This window comes from Symsagittifera roscoffensis, chromosome 1, assembly GCF_963678635.1.
Source record: "Symsagittifera roscoffensis chromosome 1, txSymRosc1.1, whole genome shotgun sequence".
NCBI lineage: Eukaryota > Metazoa > Xenacoelomorpha > Acoela > Convolutidae > Symsagittifera > Symsagittifera roscoffensis.
Window position 1 is genome coordinate 79,828,583 of NC_087062.1, and position 22,754 is coordinate 79,851,336.

The 22,754-nt window shown below is 33.1% G+C and overlaps 1 protein-coding gene across 9 annotated transcripts in view; it reads right to left on the bottom strand.

Annotated features, from left to right (window-relative positions):
- Nucleotides 1–22,754, bottom strand: part of LOC134850527 (uncharacterized) — a 58,422-nt gene that overhangs the window by 2,272 nt on the left and 33,396 nt on the right. For all 9 annotated transcript variants that reach the window (XR_010164201.1, XM_063866608.1, XM_063866607.1 and 6 more), the window contains 3 exons: nucleotides 1,826–2,093; nucleotides 1,350–1,480; nucleotides 124–322 (listed from right to left, as the gene is read on the bottom strand). Coding sequence is in view for 8 of the 9 variants with exons in the window: in XM_063866608.1 (XP_063722678.1) it covers nucleotides 124–322; nucleotides 1,350–1,480; nucleotides 1,826–2,093 (598 nt within the window). In the remaining variant the exon portion in view is untranslated. The remainder of the gene's footprint in view (nucleotides 1–123; nucleotides 323–1,349; nucleotides 1,481–1,825; nucleotides 2,094–22,754) is intronic.

Consider the following 22,754-nt stretch of genomic DNA (forward strand, 5'->3'; position numbering starts at 1 on the left):
GTTTTTTTGTAAAGTTTTTCCTCACTGTTTTCTTATCAATTGCGAAAAAAATTCTATCATTACATAATTTTTTCTGTCTCATAGAGACATTTATTTAAACTATAACAAGGGGGTGTGAATAACCTGTCGCTTTTGTGAGGGTGGAGGGGGTATCTTTGCTGGCTGTGCTGGAGTGGGATGTTTCCCTTGCGGTACCATTGCACCACCCCGAATGGGAGGGAGATGATGTTGCAGTAGATGTCCACTGTCTCCCCCAAGAAGGACTTGAGGGTGCGGGTGGTGTTGAAGTGGCGCAGTTTGGCCTCCTGGAACCGAGGTCCGTCTGAAACCGATCAAAAATATCATCAAAACAAGAGAGCAATCTGAATTAAACTTAGAATACAGTTGTTCTCCTTCTGGAAACTAACTCGCATAAACCAGTGTACACTAGATCTATTGAGACTAGGAGATATAAGAGTAAGATTAAGATCGGTATTAGACTAAGAAGTTGCACGAATCTATCCGGCCGAAAATAAGATAGCGTGACGAGCAGACGGTGTACCTTATCTGAAATTACTCTATGAGTATAACCAAATAGGTCATAACTCATGAGTATCTCAAAAATAGGAAAGTAGGCGAAACCAGGAAAACACTCTGCTCGACCGTGCAGTATCAATTTTCTGATTTAAAATTAAAGAAAAAGTTGCTTACGATGGAAGAAAATTGTTCAAATTTTGATAAAACTGATAATTTTTGAGGAAACTGAGCCAGAGCCAATTTTGAAAAATTACAGGACCAGGTTAGTGTCAACTAGTAAAGATATCTGATATAAAATCAAAAGCCAAAACTAGAACGTGCTAAGAACTCACTGCAAATGTTTTGCTTTATCTCAATTACTATTTCGGGCGCGCCAAATACTTTTTTCTACCTTCAATCAAATCTTGAGCCCAATTCATCTATTCCTCTCCCCCATCCGCCCCTAAATTAGCCAATTGAACAATCACCCAACAATCATCCAACAATCATCCAGTTCTATGAAATTCTGATTGACTGAAAAGCAGTGCTTTCAACCAAAAAAAACGGTCTCCTCCCTAAACTAATAAAGGGGAGATTTTTCACTTTGCCTCAAAAAATTACACAGTAAAAGTGATTTAGAAGTGGCAGCTACTTGGTTACATAGCAGTATTTAGACAAAGACTGTTTCAACCAATCAGAATCGAGACAAAGAAGAAATTATTAAATAATTATTATTTATTTTGGATTATTTATGTCTTTTTTCGATTCTGATTGGTTCATATAGTATTTGTCTAAATTCGGACGAGTCTGAATACGCGGTTGTCTAAATACAGACCGCTCTCCCAGCTACTTACACCTGACTATGGATCTCTGCTTGATGTGTCCAGTGAATGACTTGGAGTAGCTCTGGAAAGTGCACCAGTAGTAGCCGGCGTGATCTGTGGTCGCATTGGCCACGTGCAGTGTCTGACCATCGCGCGACACTCTTGGACAAAAACACCAATTTGATGTGAAATTATTGAAAAAATTATCTTTTTATTTCGATGAAACTTAAGCCTTACAAAACCACCTTCATATAGTTCATAGAAACTCTTGGTATGTTCTATATTTAAAAAAAAGTACAGCACTGTCGTAGAAAGACATTTATTGGTAATTAGTTATTGCTCGTTGTTGCGAAGTTAACGTTTGCTCATTGCTGATATTGAGCAAAAATAGATTTAATTTCGGTTTATTTTCAATATAGATTTATTTAATATCATTGATGATTTTGAACCTCAAATAACATGTACTCTCTTTTGGACTTTCTTTATATTAAAATAGAAGTGTTTACATAATGTTGAGGTTGGTGAGTGTCTGCGGGTCTCTGGCATAGTCCTCGTACAGTGCCTGCATTCTGTTCACATCATCCGGATCCACCCCCAATTGGGTCGACACAGTCCACTTCACTACTGGTCTCAGAACATTCTGTCCATTCTGGTTCAGACCCAGACCAGGTGTGTCGTATAGTTGGGCGGGGTTGATTGACAGGTTACACGTGATCGAAAAGGGTTTGTTCAGCTCCATGTTTACCACACTTGGATAGATCATCATGTCCGGGACTAAACAGAAGATTCATAAGCCAACCAAATCAAGTCTCTTAATTTCTAAAATTATTTAAATCAATTTCATTCAAATTGTAACTTCTCGAACTGCAAACAACTTTGATGTACCGAACACCGAAATTGAATTTTCTACGCAAATTCTAGAACCAACTGAAAAAAAAAAACGTCGTAAATGATCGGTTGACAACTTTTGCATCTCATGCAAAAGCATTTTCAGTATCTTATATCTTATATATTAAATGAAAGTTTAGTGCGCTATGGACGCAACGTTTTAACTTTTTTTATCAACCACAGCGTTTAAGAATCATTCAAAGCAACCATCAGATAAAGATGAACTCGATCCAACTTCAAGGCTAGACAGTACTTGCCATTTTTTTGTCCAAAATTTGGCGTTTACAGATTCATTTCAGTCTGAAACGAATAAATTGCAAAAAGGAACCTCCAAGCTGAGAATTTTTTTTCGAAAACCGATTTCGTCCCTGAAATAAATATAACCATTTCAAAGTTTCATAGCTTTATCAATTAAAGTTTTATAGCCATAAAGCTTGCTTAGAAAAACTGAAAATTTTCGCGAACCGATTCGATCCACAAAATAAAGTTTCATAGCTTGAATAGTTTGCTTAGAAAACCTCTAGCTTTTCGCAAACTGATTCGGTTTATAGATAACTTGAATTATTTCAAAAATTCTAGCTGAAAAAGCTTGCTTAGAAGAACTTAATTGTTTCACGAACTGATTCAGTCTATGAACTAAATTGAAATATTTCAAAATTTCTTAGCTTTAAAAGCTTGCTTAGAAAAACTCAAACTTTTGGCGAACCGATTCGGTCTGCACAAAAACTCGAAAAAGTTCAAAGTTTCATAGCTTTAATAGCTTGCTTAGAATTTTTAACTTTTGGCAATAGGATTCGGTCTACGAAGCGCTTGGATTTTTTGGTTCGATTAGCTTGCGCAGAAAAACTCATTTCCGCAAAATGTTTCCTTCTATTAAATAACTTGTAAATATTTCAATTTTTTATAGCTAAATTAGCTTGATTAAGTGAATTTTAAATTTTTAAAACTGATTCGTTCTATTAGCTCGCTCCATTAGCTCGCTTAAAAAAAAATTTTAGCAAAATGTTTTGATCTAAGCAACTCGAAATATTTCAATTGTTTATAGCTTGAATAACTTGCTTCGATAAAACGTGAGTGTTTTTGCCAACCAATTCGCTCCATGAAATTACTTGAAATATTGAAGTTTAATAGCTTGAACAGCTTGCCTAGAAAAATTTTTCGCACTCCGGTTCACTTCCCGAAATTAACTTGAATTATTTAAGGATTCGTAGCTTCAATAGCTTGCTCAGAGTAAGTTTTATTTTTTCGAGAACTGATTCGTTCTATGAAACGTAAAGTTTTGAAACCGATTTACGGTCTGGCTCAGCTTGCGATATCGAAATTTCATAGCTTGATCCGAACAGCAACTGTTTTTTGCGAGCTGATTGATTACTGGAGAAAGGCTTGCAAGTTGATTTGAACTGCTTTCAAAATTCTCCAAAAAGGCTCTGGCGTGAAAAACTATTTTTTTAAACATTCGGTCTTCTGAACTTTCAGCTAGTCTCAATTTTCTGCTTATCGTGTGTCTGTAATTTGAAGCAAAGTGAAAAAATTATAATAGGTTTACATTGTTGAAATAACAACTGCTGGTCTCAAGTAATTACTAAAACTGGTGCTAATGCTCACTTTGTCAAGATGATTTTACAGTTATTTTTATCTTGAAACACTGTTAGTTCGTAACCTTTCTAAAAATTTTCATTTGACTGACTTGCAATATACTTTTAACCTTACTTGTTTCTTCGTGCTGGGTTAGTGTAGGACCCTTAGTTAACTCTTATTCTAAATCTGTAGGACACAAAAAACAATAAATAAATAAAAGGATTTTAAAACAGCCCAGCATAATTTTATAAAAATGAAAAAATGACGTGAGGTTTACTTAGCTAAAAATTGTCAACTAAAAAACAATTGTTCAAATTCATCAAAAAGTGGAAGTTTCCTTTCACGCTTTTCAAAGCCAATTACGTTTGCTTTTAGGCGATAGAATTTAAAGCAAAGCATTTTTAGTTATAAAAGTAAAGATAATGAATAAAACTTCCGGCAAAAAAGAATGAAACGAGGAAAAATACTATTGCAAAAAAAGGAACAGAAAACAAAATTTCTGAGCTCTTTTAATTCCATAACTAATTAGGAAATTGATTTGCTCATGCTCATTGTTCAGAAAATCAGAACAAAAATTTCTGATTTCTTCACGAGTATGCAGACTTGAAACCATTTGCAGCTTAGAAGAGGCTGTGACGTAAAAATTGCTATTACACGTCAAACCAATTCCCTTTTAAAATATTACCAGCGTGACATGATAAAAAATTGTCCGTAACATGTAAAAAACTTAACAAGGCCTTGGGTGCTTTTGAAAGACGAAAAATGGCAAGAGCACTTTCTTGACAGCCTGTTAGCTATTAAGTGGCTGACCTTTACTAAAAGACTGGTGCTTTTTTTCTATTGAGAGGCAAAAAATCAATCATAGTTGTTCTTGTTGGAACCTGATCTAGACTACATTTTATGATTGGATAATTTAGATATTTTACCAATGTAAAGTATTTAATATTAACCAATCATGATCCATCTAACTAACAACCCACTTATTTGTAAGTGCTGAAGTTACTTGTAATTTCAGCACCGGAGAGATTTGAATTTAACTTAGAAATTAGTTGGACTCTCCCGATCACTTCAGCAGCCGCAATAAACCAGTATACCCTAGATCTATTGAGCCTAGCAGAGACTAGTTAAACAACCTGAGACTAGATAGTATAAGAGTAAGATTAGGATCGGTATTAGACTAAGAAGTTGCACGAATCTATCCGGCCGAAAATAAGATAGCGTGACGAGCAGACGGTGTACCCTATCCGAAATTACTCTATGAGTTAACCAACTCGGTCCTAACTCATCTGGTGCGACCATAAGTCTCGAACAAGACCTTAATAGCTTAGAATTAACCAAAATAGATTAGAAATTAGACAAAAACATTTACAAAATGTTATACGACAATAATTTAATCGAAATGTCTCTACGACTCAATAGATCAGAGCCAATATTCCGAACCATAACAGAACTACCCGGAATTGGAAGAAGACCTCGAACCAGAGACGACATACGACAAAGTAGAAACTTGCCATATAGCTATATGATAGTTAGGCAAAAACCAGAACAAACTTTTATATTTAGAATACTACTGGCAATGAATTTAGATTTTCATTTGCAAACATAAAACCTTGAAGTTAATCTTCAAAATCATTTCAGGCGCTAAACAAAATTATTAATATACAATAACGATTGATAAAAAGATCTAAGATCGTTTTCCTAAAACTCTGCAGTAATATACAAAACATGTTTGAAAAATATTTATTGAAAAATAAAAAATAAAAATTAGTAGCATGACAATAAATGGTTAGTAATCATAAATCATCCTGTTGTTCCAGCTCCATCACCTAAAACATAACAGCAATCATAAACCCACTAATATCATCAAAACACTAAAACTTTCCTTTACACACATTTAAAATTTTATTAAAACTTAAATTCACTTAATTTTAAAACCAGATCATCAAGGCTTATCCTTGGATCTTAAATCATTTTCTACTTAATTAAATTTCAAATTTGATCATCAAGGCTTATCCTTGGATCAAACAGAACAACTTTGTTCTCCCCCACCCACTTAATTAGTGTCTAACGACCTCAAACGTCGATTCACTACCCAACCCTTTCTAAAGACCTAAGACTAATAGAAATTTTTAAACAAAACTAATCATTCAAATTAGGATAAACAGTGAAGAACTTCGGTTATTCATCCTTCACTTGACCCCCCCTCTTAACAGACCCAGGATAAATCTTAGACTTAGTAAGTTTAAAATAGTATCTAACGAACTACTCGCGTTCTAATTATACCTGAACCTTGTGGATCGATTTACTATTCTCCAACCCTTGAACACAATCACTACCCCTAAGTAAGATTAAGTAAGTTAACACCTTAACTTATACTAGCCACGAGAAAGTAAAAAATCATTCTTCGGAATCGATATACTTTTCTCTCCAACCCTGAACAAATAGACCCAGGTTAAGCTAACCAAAAAATCGTAAGAACTAACAGTTTAGGAAAATAGAAATCATTTAACAACCTTTTGCATCCGTCATTCTAAACCTTATGTCATTTAAAAACCTAGGAAATAAACAAACAATCGTTTTACACAATTGTGAAATAGATAACAAAAAATACGACCTTGTAATCACGCCTCATACACAAACAGTTGGATACATTCGAACAAAACGACAAACACTAAAAAGAAAAATAATAACGAAACAAAGACAAATAACACGAAAAAGATTTTCAAAAAATCGAAACGCATTTTCAGAATCAGAAACCAACAGTTTAGACGAACTTTACAAACTAAAAGAATCAATAGATAAAAATTACCCACTTCACGATCAATTATATTTTTCTGACTCAGAAACAACTTCAAATTCATCAAAAAGAGGAAAAAGAAGAATAAAAAAGCAGTATAAACACAAACCAGTACATTTATACAATTGGAATCAACCAATTCGACACATTAATAATTACATATTAACAGTCATCGAACGAAAAAATGAGCTCAACGCACACTCCAGGTGAAGAAAGTCCAGATGATGATGAAATCTTTCCTTTTATAGTAGATGCAACCACTGATAGAGGACAGCATATATTTTGCAAAAATTTACTATTAAATTTATTTGAACCCGGAATCAGTCCATGTAAAACAGAGTTCCCAGATGTAAAAATCAAAAGACAAATCATAGACCACTACTTAAAAGATATATGCAACATAACACAACAGTATGGAATCTACTCCATAGAATTCACCTCACCAAACCATAATAATAGAAAATATACAATTCAAACAGACGATCTTGATTTAGAATTTTCAAAAGTTTTTTCAGAATATATAAAAAGCATCCACTATCATAACTCACAAAGAGCAAACTCCATATTCACCAATGAAGTTTTCGCAATAATATATAGTTATATTTCGATACTAGAAAACGAAATCCCAATAACAAATGTCTCACCGACAGAAACATCTAAACATTTAAGAGTACGACATGAAATCACACTACTCTCTAGTTATTTAAACATCATTAAAGAAAATTTCAAGAAAGACGACGTTTCACAACATACAAAACACGATCTACAAAAAATTTTGGCATGGTTCATAATAGATTATTTCACACACAATATTGATTTAATTGCACAAGCAAGAAAAAATTTTAGACCCCAAAACTCGAACGATGATACCGCTATCACAGAACAATCAGATTATGTTTGGGACCCCGAATGGTCTCATCCCGCATTTATAAGCTTCCCACAAACAATCTCAAGTCAAGCAATAAGTACAATATCTTACATAAGAGATTATGTAAAAGTAATACCATTAACCATTGATGCGACACCATTAAACTATAATACATTTTTACCCGATACACAAAATAATAGTTTAAACTCTACAGTTATACACAATGAAAACCTCAATGGAACTAGGAATCTTACTCAACAAGATATACAGACACCATCACACTTCATAAATGAAGAAATTGTACACACAACAACTACACAACAAAGTATTTCACCAATACGCCCAAATTTAACAACACCAAGAAATACAAATCCTTCACAAACACAGGTAACCTTACAATCAACCGTTAAACCTTCGGTTGCCCCTAAATATTCACATATGGATTACCAAACATACAGACCCATGACAATACCATCAAAAACACGCAAAACATTCACTAAAAACAACTTTACAGACCATAATTATAATTATACACATCCATCAAAAACATATAATCAACCACAAAGAAATTTTAACCAATATACAAGATCTCGAAATTGGGATAACCCAATGACCCAACCTAATTCAATAAATTTCCAAACAAATCCTCCACAGGATCACAGTGAAAATTACCCATTTTTTCAACAAAATAAAAATAAAAAACAGACATCTTATCAAATGGATTATTTATCCTCAGATGATGATTTTTTACAACCAGATATATTTGCACCAAATACTCAAGAATATCGTAGACAAGGAATACAGAGAACACGTACAAATCATAGAAATTTTTCTCCACAACCAATAGATGCACAACATCAACAACCAATTCAACAACAAAATCCAATGACTGCACACTCGTATCAAGCATCACAAATGCAAAATGAAATACCACTCCCATATTATCTCCAACAACATGAAATAACAAGAAACCAACTTTCAAATTTTTCTCAAATGCCAAATGCAGCAGAATCATTACAAATGACAATGAATCCATACCTTATGGGTGGATCATCAATAACATCAAACAAACCTTTAATGGTTTTCACAGGAACAGACCCTGAATACTCTGTAGAAGATTATTTAAATGCAGTAACAGCAAACCTGATTTTAAATATTGGACCTGAACCAATTAATACGCCACTACATCAAAATTGGATACATCGACGCACAGCGTTAATACAAACAACCTTAGATGGCGCAGCCCAAAAATGGTTTTCAGTACTACCTCTAGAAATAAAATCAAACTGGAAAAGGTTTACACAGGAATTTTCAAAAATGTTTGACTCCGAAAGAAACAAACAACAACAAAGAGTTTTATGTAATGAAATTCGCAGATTACCAAACGAAACCATCAAGCAAATAGCAGTACGAATCGAAACACTAGTTCGAAAAGCATACTCACTAAATACACATGACTATAAAAACACAAAGATGACAGAAATCTTAATGATGACCTTAACACCACAATTAAGGAAAATAGCAATAAAAAAGAGAGCATCCCATCCTTCTTCAATTCGAGAACCCGATTTAGATTTTCGAAAACTAGTAGACAAATTAGAACAAGCAGAAATCACGATGAAACTAGAAGAAACGGAAAATCTGAAATTACAATACGTTAACAGAATTGAAACGACTCCCACTAGTATTAATAATATACAGGAATCAGAGACAGACCTCGTTGAAAAAATCACTGAAATACTCAATATTTACGAAAAGAACCCAAACTTTAAAGGCAAACCATCTTTCAAAAAATGGTGTAATTATTGCCGACGATACGGACATAGTATTTCCGAATGTAGACAAAAACAGCAAGACAATCAAAATAAACCTCAAAAATATAAAGAACCAAATAAATCATTCTATCAATACATGAAAAAAGATCAAAATCTACCGAACAAAACAGTCTACAGCATCAACAGTTCAGGAAAACCACTCCCGAACAATACAAATTATACAAGAAATCAATCACCATATAACTCAAGTTATAGAGGAAGATCACCAGAACGAAGAAACACGAATAATTCATCACAAAATCACTACAATAGACCAAATAGTCGAAATAACTACTCCAGATCAAATTCAAATACACAACGATTTGTTTCTAGATCTAATTCCCAATCAAGAAATAACTACTATCCAAACAACCAATCACGAAATTCATCATACAATAGGAATAGAAACTACTCCTATAATCGAAATAGAAGTTATTCAAACAACCGAAACCAGAATTACCCGAACAATCAATCAAGGAATAACTCATATATTAGATCGAACTATAACAGACCAAACAATAATTACCAAAACAGATCGCGAAATAATTCACAAAATCGACACTCAAGTTATAATAATCGTTATAGAAATTATTCCCAATCACCACACCAGAATAATAATAACTATAATAATCCTAATAATCGCCACAGAAGTAGTACACCTAAACATCAAAGACAAATCAATCAAGTACAATCTAATCCAGAAACAACATCAGACCCTCCAGGTATTGATGACACAGTAACTGATACGTTACAACTCAATCAAATAAACTGTACATCATCAGATTCAGAAAGTGATACTGAAAACACTCTTTCTATCAATATGATAAAAGTCGAAAATGACTATGAATCTGTCATATATGAACAACCCTTTTCATCACACATATATGAAAATCAATCAGAATTTCTTCAAAATTATTACACTACACCCATAAATTCCACACCAACGACGCAAGAAACAAATGAGAATAACACTACAAATCAAACCAATAAAAATACCAAAACAAAATGCTTGAATACAAACCATATTTATCAAAATATACAAAAAGAACAACCCAAAGAAAAAATTTGGACAATACCATTTCTCTTAGAAAGCCCAAGAAATAAAGAATTTCAACCACCAGACCTTGAAATAGATTTTTTAATTGATTCAGGAGCAGAATCAAACATAATAAACATCCCCACATGGAATGAAATAAAAACTTTACACCCAAAGCTAACACCTATTGAAACCTCCAGTAAGTTAGCAACAGCACAAGGATCAACATTGATAAACTACGGAAAAATCCAATTATTTCTCCTCCCCACCAGAACAATGGAACAAAGCAAAATTTTAAATAAGCCATTTAAACAAATATTCCATATCACTGACATTAAATATAATATCATTGGAATACCATTTATTTCGAAGTATATACCAACAATTAACATACTAAATAGTAAAATATTAATCAAAGATAAATATACAAAAACAAAAGAAACATCCTTAACATTTTTTCAAAGATTAAATAAACAACCACCATTCTTTTCAAAATTCTACCCGATATTTAACCAACAAAGAAAACACCTAAAACCACTATCAGGAAATATCTATAATTTTTCAATCAAACAAGTTCACCAATATGATAAAGAACAAAACAAACAAAAATTTAATATGTCAGAATTTGAATTCAAACCTATTCACAAATTTTTCAAAATCACAATCTCATCCATAAAATATTTGAAAAATTCGAATTCCGATATCATTTCCTTACATGTCTATAACAACACACCTTACCAAGTAACATTACCTTTAGGACTTTTAGGATATTGTGAAACCAACGCTACAATATCACCAATACACGAAAAAGCCTATCGCGTAAATAATATACTCCAATTACTAGATATTTGCCAATCTACAATTCTTAATGAAGAATTATCTATAAATAATATAATAAGTAACGAAAACAGAAATACGGATTATTTCACAAAAACTCCATATTTCAAACCTACATTCAACATAAGTAACTACACAGAGGACCAACAAAAATTTTTAACAATGTTTAATTTCCAACATTCACAAATAACACAAGACGAATTCGAAAAATTAGCCAAACAGCTAATTAAATATTCATCAGTCTATGCAACATCAAAATTCGATGTTGGAAAAATCAGTTCATCACTACATCTCCCGTTAAAACCAGACGCAGTTTTCAAAAAACAGAGAGCAAGTAAAGTACCAATCCACTTACATGATAAAGTGAACAGATTACTCGATATTTTAGAACAATACAACATTATATCACCAGTTAATAAAGAAGAACAACCAAAAGGCAACACATTTATCAACCCCGTTATCATTCTAGCTAAAGGAGAATCATTAAAAATCGTTCTCGACGCTAGATACCTCAATTCACTCATAGATGAATCAAAATGTAATTGGCCCATTGAACCAATACAAGTTATTTTAACAAAAATAAACGGCAAATACTTTACAACCGCCGATATGAATAGTGCATACAATCAAATGCCACTAGATGAACAATCACGACGTTTAACACAATTTGTTATCGGAAACCAACAATATGAATTCAACCGCTTATTCTATGGAATATCCATAGGACCAGCAGCATTTTCAGCTTTTATGAGCAAAATTTTTAGACCACTAATACTCAAGAAAAACGCAATCACCTATTTAGACGATGTTTTTATGCAATCACAAACAAAAGACGAGATGTTCAATGTTTTAGAAAAATATCACCAAATACTTCAGAACGAAAATCTGAAGGCCGCCCCCGATAAATCACACTTCTTTTTGACAAGAGTTAAATTCTTAGGACATAATATAGAAAGAAAAACAATCACTCCATTGAAATCACGCATTGACGCTATGCAAAAACTTCAACCACCAACAAATAAAAAGAAAATCCAAGAATTTCTTGGAATGTTAAACTTTTTAAGTAAATATGTTTATAAAATGCAATTATATCTACGACCATTTTATAACATCCTTAGACAACAAAATAATTTTGAATGGAACACAGAACATCAAACACGATTTGAAGAAGTAAAGAAACTTTTAACTGAACAAATTTCAAACACAATTCCAGATTCAAATCAACCATTTTATGCAATGTGCGATGCTTCGAACTTTGGCATCGGTGCAGCACTATTACAATCACATAATGGTACAAATAAAATGAACCTCATATCAGCAAATTCTCGATTATTCACTCAAGCAGAGCTACGACTCTCAACTCTAATGAGAGAATGTACAGCCATAATATATACACTGACAGAATATGAATTTCTGATACTTGGATCAAAACATCCAACAGTTCTATTCACAGACCATAAACCAATCATCTTTCTCTTTACACAAAAATCTAACCCAAACCACCGAGTTTACAGATTTCAACTAATTCTAATGAAATTTCCAAACTTACATATAGTTTGGACTGCAGGAAAAAATCTTGCATTACCAGACACCTTAAGTCGAAATACACCACCTGAATTACTTACACGAAAAACAACAGTTGAAATACCCAAAAACATAAAATTCTACCTTGCAGAAAACGAAACATCACCCCGATTGGAATGCAAATATGCAGTAAAAACTGATATTGAACAATCACAAATAAATAGTTTACAACATTTCCCACTTTATTTAGATTGTCAAAATAATCATTATGAAGTTGATTTACTTGGAACATCAACCTTCAAACCAATCCCATATTCTCAATGGATAAAAAATAACACCCAACAAAAACGAACAAAACAACACCCGCCTAAGAAAGACCATTTTCCACTAATTGAAAAAGAAGATTTAACTGATAAAATAAATTTATCAGGACCACAAACAAATGATTCAAAATACACAATAAATCAAGTTTTTGACCTTCACGACCCACTTGATACAATACCCTTATCTAAATTAGAAATCAAAAACATTTTTCTCCCCCCAACAGAAATAATTACAATTTCAACACTGAAACAATATCAAAACCTTGACCCAGTAATTCGACAACTGAAATCATGGCACAAATATAAAACTAAACCTATCAAAGCAGATTCAACCATTCTAGGAAACAAAACACTCCTCCGATACTTTCGCAAATTTAACAACACAACAATTAACGAAAATACAGACCTTTTAGAGTATAACCTGAATGAATCTACAGTTCCATGTCTCCCTTTAAGTATGATTCTTATAGCTTTTAATATTTCACATACACAAAATATTAAAGGACACTCTGGATCAGAGAAAACATATTCAAATTTTATACAAAACTTTTATTTCCCAAATGCACCAATTTGGATAAAAGTACTATGCAATGACTGTATAGTATGTCAACTAAATAAACCTTACCCAAATCAAAAACAAATAGCACAAAAACAAGATTTTAAAGGACAAAGTTTGTACTTTAATCATCGTATCTCATTTGATACTAAAGGACCAATTTCACCCTCATCAGAAGGAAACTCCTACATTATGGTAATTGTTGACGCATTTACACATTATGTAGCACTTAACCCAGTACCACATTGTAACGCTTATTACGCTTACACAACACTCTATGAACACTGGATAGCAAAATTCGGACTACCAGAAATTTTAGTTACAGACAACGGTACAGAATTCATAAATAATGAAATTATCACACTATGTCATTTATATAACATTAAACACAAACCACGTACATCTCATGCACCTTGGACAAACGGCTTAGTCGAAGGTATGAACCGTTCATTACAAGAATATCTTAGATGTATCATCAACGGAAATGATACAAAATATACCGAATGGTCAGCAGATGTAAAATTATTTCCCTTAGCGTATAATTCACAAATTACGACAACTTTAGGAATGTCACCATACGAAATGGTTTTTAACCAAAAGCCACGCAAACCAATAATGTTTACAGCAAATTCTCATAAAAACGCACAAGGTTATTGTCAACCAAATAAAGACTCAATTTGTTATAACCTACCTTTACATACACACGATGAAGATCATTTTCATCACCCACAAATTCTTAAACTAGCCTCCGGTACACACACCGAATGGATTCTAAATAGAGATAAAAAACACAATGAAATTTATCAAAAAATAACAAAAAAGTTATTACAAAGACAAAACATTAATGAACAAATCAATTCACGTTTTACACCAGCCTCCGAATTAAAAATTGGAACATTTGTTTTAATACCTAATTTTAATACTCAAAAAGGAATTTCTAAAAAATTACAACCCCTTCGAAAAGGACCATACCAAATAATTGCAAAACCCACTGATGTCACATATAAAATTACCGACTCAAACAAAAAAGAAATCGTTCAACATCGAAACAACCTATTACCTTATTACCCAAAAGAATACGCACTCCGCGAATTAACTCAATTATATTCTTTCACAGGATTAAAAATCATTCAAAATGAACCACATCTGAAAAACACAGAACAAAATGATAACCCCACCGAAAATCAAAACACAAAACCAACCGCCACCAAAAACAATACACAAAACCATAAAGAATCTCCAAAACAAAGAAAAAATAGAAAAATGACCGAACAAATAATACCCCAAGAACAAATCGACAAATCAGAAAATAGAAAAACAACAAGACTCCGAAATCAACCACGTAAAAACTATAAAATATTCATCCCCCAATCTAAAATTTTAAAGAAAGTGGAATTTCAAAAGTAATTTTAACATTTGCTTCACAATCTTGAAACCTCCGAAACATTTTTCATTTACATTTTTCAAAATAACATGCTGACAAGTACGTAATAATTCTAGTTCAAAATAGACCAATAGGATTCATCCAATCCGTCACTTTCTCTAACTCAAACTAAGACCAATTAAGACGAATCATATAGAACTCCAGGCACATCTATAACTATAACTTTACGACCTCCAGGTCAAAAATAAGCAAACCACTCCAACTTGACAACTAAAATAAATATCACCATAATACCGTACCCCTCCCTTATCTAATAACCCAAAGATCAACAATATTTCCCCAACTCAGACCACGAATACCCCCAAAGCAAATTTGTTAACTTAGCCTAAAGTAACAAAATGAACATTTTAATTAGCCTAAAGTATAAAAATCTCACCATACCCCGGATCATTTGACAAACAAAAATAAAGAAAAAGACGACCTCCCAGTCACCATGAAAATTGCCCCAACAATTTTTTACAAAACTCAACCCACTTGTCAAAAAACTAATAAATAATCCGACCACACTAGAAAATCGCCTCAAACAGCAAAAAATATTCGACCAAGAGATCATTTCTTAAATGCTCTTCTCTCAATCAGTTACTCAAATACTCATAAATCTTAAACATTTTTTTACAATACTTGAAACCTTTATAATATTTCTTTTTGATATACTTGAATCTTTTCTAATAATCCTAATCATTTTTTGTAACATTTTTTTAATTTTCTACACTATACTCGAACTATTCCTCCAACTTTCCAAAACCCTTGATTACATCCACAGGTACGAGTCATATAACTTGTCTAAATGATACGAACAATTTTCAGTAGAACCGATATTTTTTTATTGTTTGTAATTTTCATAACATTTTTATCATCCCTCATTTTGACAATATGTAAATGTATAAAGAAAGCAATCTTCACATTTGCCCTAGCAACAATCCTTCTAATTCTTTTTTTGGAAGAATACTATAATAAACATAAACCTTCCCACTAAAGTAACCATTCAAAAATCCATCAAAAATTGCTACCCAACAGTCACAGAATCAGTCTTCACCGACATCATCCCAAGATAACCAAACACCACCTTCAACTACTCAAAATCCTCAAACATCTACACGAATTTCTTTTCAAGACAATCCATACACTTTTGAAGAACGACATGCTCGTTTATCAGAACCACTAGAACCAGTTCAACGACAAGCACTTTTAAGCGAACCAACATATAACCTATACCCAACACTACCACAAGAACTAAGTAGAATAAGAAATTCTAGTCAAAACCAAAATACAGTCGAAATAAATAGACAAATTATACATCCTCGACGAAACAGAAATCTTCAAACTCCCCGAGTTCATTTTGATATACCTCAATCCCCATCACAAAACACTCCAGAAAACCCCATTGGTATATTACCAGAAACCCCTACGCTTCTTTCACAACGTAGCACCTCAAGCCTACCATCAGATTACTTAGGTTCAACACCAACATCTGAGCAAATACGTGAAAATCCTTTCAACCCCACAAACCAAACATCACGATTTCCATATTGGACTACACATTCATTTACACAAGGTGAACCAAATTTAGTCAATGACCCCATAGATATTTCTACGGATACAACAACATCCTCATCACTACCAGAAACATTATCACTACCATCAACACCATCAATAAGCCAGATTTCACCACCACCTTTTAACTTAAATTTTCCAAATAATCTCGACGCCAGATATCGAGAACAATCATCAATAAATATTCCTTTAAGACTAGATTGGAATACATTTACAGCACCTCCACCACTATTTGGACAACATCAAGAAAGTAACCGCCTTCATAACTGGGCACTTAATAGATTACAATATCGCCAAGATATTCACAACGATATCCGTGATCACAATATTCAAATACTCCAACAAAACAGTTTACAATTAAAGTTTGAAATCACAGTTAAGTTAAATAATATTACCCAACATCCCTACCCATTAAATCCACCTAACATAACAGCTCAATCACTACCACCACCGTTTATAACTACTGAAGTAATATACAAATACGACAGATATACCAAAAACACAATTGGCTACATTACATTTTATAATCCATACTCAGGATTATCATACACATGTATATTCTAAAATTATTAATTTTTCTCCAACTCCTTTTTCTAGTAATCTCAAATCAAAACATAAACCCTTCCCCTCGTACAGGACCACAAGATTTATTAGTAACACATTACGATTGTGAAGAAAATGAACAAAAAACACTACATAAATATGCAATAAATCAAGTATCACAATGTGAAACAGAACCACAAGCTATAGAAACCACAGATGTAATAGCAACACTCTATTCAAAAGCCCGAGCAACAACAGTTACAGGTTATAAATTCACAGCAACATTTTCCGAAAAGAAAGTACATTGTTCACAAGTCTCGAACGGAAACAAAAACCGACTTGACCATGAATCATTCTATCAAAGTAATATAGAACGTCTTTTACATCTCAATCCCGACGATTGTAAAAATGAATTACTTAGACTAAACATCACACGGAATAAAAACTCCCAAAGAAAGTTAGTTAATTTTCAAGTTTTTCCAGACTCTGTACATCAATCACAACTTGAAAGACACCAAGGACATATAAAACTAGACGAAAAATACCCGTATAACGGCGCACACGGACGATTAACCTATGACCTACACGATAAACATTGGATACCACACATTGGTATAAATGACCCATCAAACTGCAAAGCAGACACAAAAAATAAAGGATACCAAGAAATAATGTTTTTTGATTGGAAAATACAACTCGAAAAAATACAACTAACACGAGATTTATCAGATAATACAATGATCTATCAAGGAATCCGATTACCTTGTAAAAATGATCAAGGTTATTGCGACCCTACAACGAGAACACAAGCAACAATTGTTTGGTTCCCCGAAGATACATGTACAACATTTCAAGTAGCAAAAATACACGCTCGTATGATAAAATTTCACGAAAAATATTTTATACAATCAATTCCATATGAACAAGTCCATCCATCACGAAAACTAAGTTCTAATTTTAGAAACATAGACAATATAGAAAATAAATTGACACGTTTTCAAATATATCAAGAAACAGAACTTGCATGTAAATACAGGAATCCACTTCACAGAACACAATACTCTGAAATATTAGTTGAATACGAAAAAGGATTCGACATGACCACTGGAAAAGTAAAAATCGACCCATATGCCACAGGTCATCCTCCAAACGAAGGAACATCCTATATACCAGTTAATTTTGAAAAAAGCAACGGACAACCTGGTGGACATCTAAAACCCCATGACACCAGAAGCACACGCTTACAAGAATTATCACTAATGAATACTACATATTTCGGTAATATCCACTATGATATTCATTTAGATATGAAACTAGATTATACAATTAGCCGAATTTTTCAAGAAATGTCACTCTCCGAATTAGAAACACTACACCAACTATGCGAATTAGAACGAACACAAATATTACAATCACTTGCACTAGCAGTATTAAAAATACCCTATGCAGGATACTTATTATCTGGAAATAGATCAAATTTTTTAGACTATGAAGGAAACATCTTATGGTTTTACACTTGTACTAAAAAAATATCACCACTATACGTTTTTGAAGATAAAAGATGTTATAAAAGAATCCCTATCTTTTATAAGAATAAAGTACATTTCGTGGATACACTTTCACGAAGAACCTATTTCTGGGATACCGCAGTCCCATGTGGATCAGAAAACAGCCACAATGTAGTACAACTAAACCCTGATGAAAATAAATATTATCTTCTCACTCCATATCCCACATTAATGCAATCACTCAAAAAATTTTCACCAGAAAGCATTCGCGCTATTGCTCGAAACCCAAATATAGACTTACAATCAATAGGAATCTATTCAAAATCAGATATTCAACATCACATTAGAACACAACAATTCCAAGAATTATTAACACAAATGGACACTATACAAAGACAATCAATAGACCAAAATTTACGCAAACTTGCAGAAACCGCAGGATTTGCCGATATCTACACGCAAGACTATAGCGGATATTTTAAAGACATTAAAGATTATATATATCTAAACGGTGAAAAATACCGTCCCCAAGATATATCACCAATTAACATTTTTAGCTTTGTTACACTCAAAAATGAGATCCTCGATTTTCTAGGATGGCCCTACTACATCTTAGAAAAATTGACTATTTTATACGCAATGTTTAACTTTATTGGATTTCTTTTCTCACTTTTAAAAGGAATCTACAACACATGTGCTATACACACACAAGTAAACAGACAAGCAAGCGTAGCACGCATACTCTTTGCAGGATTTTTTGGAATCTTTTCTACATCTATAAACAAAATTCTTTTAGACGCACAAATAAAAGAATATAACACAAAAATAGCAACACGACAAAATACATACGACGAAGAACATAACAACGTAGACATAACGCCAACGGCACCACAATTACCACCCCTACCAAATAACCATCCACTATCCCTAGTCCCACGAAATTTTCGAAATTTAGCCATCACACATAATCCAAATTTTCGACTCACCACATCACAAAGTCCCATCCAACATATAATGACACACCAGTCACAAGATGATAATACTTATGAACAAATTATTGAACAACCCCATACCACCGCTTTTCAGTCTCAAAATAATCATTTTTTTAGCCCACGATGAGCCGCCAACTTGGATCACTACACCGATCAAATTCCCACCCAACCAATCTTACCTCTCCAATCCCAATAATACCACTTTTTGCTTTTCCGCCACCCGATTTTTCACCTAGTAATGTAACATCAGGCATGAATTCCGACACTAATTCACACATCTCAGTTTTATATTCCATCTCACAACTCAATAACCCGAATATTGAAACCCCCGATGAATTTGCCGACTCAGAACCATCCCCATCCAATAATTTTCATAACTCTTCTAATTTTTCTCAACCCCCTTTTCAACCCATATTATCCAATAACCCTGACCCAATCACTCCCACACCCTCTTATGCTTCCCAAGTTACCCCAACCTACTCCTCATACCATTCTGACCAATCATCTCATTCTCCAGACACCCCCCGAATCTCCCCAGAGCTAGATAATTTTATTACCCTTCAACAACAACCCTACCACCTTAATACCCCAACCATAAACCAAATCTCCTCCACTATAAATTCATCCAATCCCCCTACCCCTACACCCTCTTCAAATTATACTGAATCATTAGCACCATCATCCACATCAACTGAATCTTCACTCAACACTAATAGAGCTTACCGCACTTTTAAAAGAAAGTTCCCCAACCATCCTTTCCCAGCAAAACCAGGAACAGCCCGTGAATACATCAACCACCCCAAGCATACTAACACAAAAGAATTTTTAGCCATCACCTTACCCTCATTCCCACAATACACCTTAATAAATATACAAAAACAAAAGAAACATCCTTAACATTTTTTCAAAGATTAAATAAACAACCACCATTCTTTTCAAAATTCTACCCGATATTTAACCAACAAAGAAAACACCTAAAACCACTATCAGGAAATATCTATAATTTTTCAATCAAACAAGTTCACCAATATGATAAAGAACAAAACAAACAAAAATTTAATATGTCAGAATTTGAATTCAAACCTATTCACAAATTTTTCAAAATCACAATCTCATCCATAAAATATTTGAAAAATTCGAATTCCGATATCATTTCCTTACATGTCTATAACAACACACCTTACCAAGTAACATTACCTTTAGGACTTTTAGGATATTGTGAAACCAACGCTACAATATCACCAATACACGAAAAAGCCTATCGCGTAAATAATATACTCCAATTACTAGATATTTGCCAATCTACAATTCTTAATGAAGAATTATCTATAAATAATATAATAAGTAACGAAAACAGAAATACGGATTATTTCACAAAAACTCCATATTTCAAACCTACATTCAACATAAGTAACTACACAGAGGACCAACAAAAATTTTTAACAATGTTTAATTTCCAACATTCACAAATAACACAAGACGAATTCGAAAAATTAGCCAAACAGCTAATTAAATATTCATCAGTCTATGCAACATCAAAATTCGATGTTGGAAAAATCAGTTCATCACTACATCTCCCGTTAAAACCAGACGCAGTTTTCAAAAAACAGAGAGCAAGTAAAGTACCAATCCACTTACATGATAAAGTGAACAGATTACTCGATATTTTAGAACAATACAACATTATATCACCAGTTAATAAAGAAGAACAACCAAAAGGCAACACATTTATCAACCCCGTTATCATTCTAGCTAAAGGAGAATCATTAAAAATCGTTCTCGACGCTAGATACCTCAATTCACTCATAGATGAATCAAAATGTAATTGGCCCATTGAACCAATACAAGTTATTTTAACAAAAATAAACGGCAAATACTTTACAACCGCCGATATGAATAGTGCATACAATCAAATGCCACTAGATGAACAATCACGACGTTTAACACAATTTGTTATCGGAAACCAACAATATGAATTCAACCGCTTATTCTATGGAATATCCATAGGACCAGCAGCATTTTCAGCTTTTATGAGCAAAATTTTTAGACCACTAATACTCAAGAAAAACGCAATCACCTATTTAGACGATGTTTTTATGCAATCACAAACAAAAGACGAGATGTTCAATGTTTTAGAAAAATATCACCAAATACTTCAGAACGAAAATCTGAAGGCCGCCCCCGATAAATCACACTTCTTTTTGACAAGAGTTAAATTCTTAGGACATAATATAGAAAGAAAAACAATCACTCCATTGAAATCACGCATTGACGCTATGCAAAAACTTCAACCACCAACAAATAAAAAGAAAATCCAAGAATTTCTTGGAATGTTAAACTTTTTAAGTAAATATGTTTATAAAATGCAATTATATCTACGACCATTTTATAACATCCTTAGACAACAAAATAATTTTGAATGGAACACAGAACATCAAACACGATTTGAAGAAGTAAAGAAACTTTTAACTGAACAAATTTCAAACACAATTCCAGATTCAAATCAACCATTTTATGCAATGTGCGATGCTTCGAACTTTGGCATCGGTGCAGCACTATTACAATCACATAATGGTACAAATAAAATGAACCTCATATCAGCAAATTCTCGATTATTCACTCAAGCAGAGCTACGACTCTCAACTCTAATGAGAGAATGTACAGCCATAATATATACACTGACAGAATATGAATTTCTGATACTTGGATCAAAACATCCAACAGTTCTATTCACAGACCATAAACCAATCATCTTTCTCTTTACACAAAAATCTAACCCAAACCACCGAGTTTACAGATTTCAACTAATTCTAATGAAATTTCCAAACTTACATATAGTTTGGACTGCAGGAAAAAATCTTGCATTACCAGACACCTTAAGTCGAAATACACCACCTGAATTACTTACACGAAAAACAACAGTTGAAATACCCAAAAACATAAAATTCTACCTTGCAGAAAACGAAACATCACCCCGATTGGAATGCAAATATGCAGTAAAAACTGATATTGAACAATCACAAATAAATAGTTTACAACATTTCCCACTTTATTTAGATTGTCAAAATAATCATTATGAAGTTGATTTACTTGGAACATCAACCTTCAAACCAATCCCATATTCTCAATGGATAAAAAATAACACCCAACAAAAACGAACAAAACAACACCCG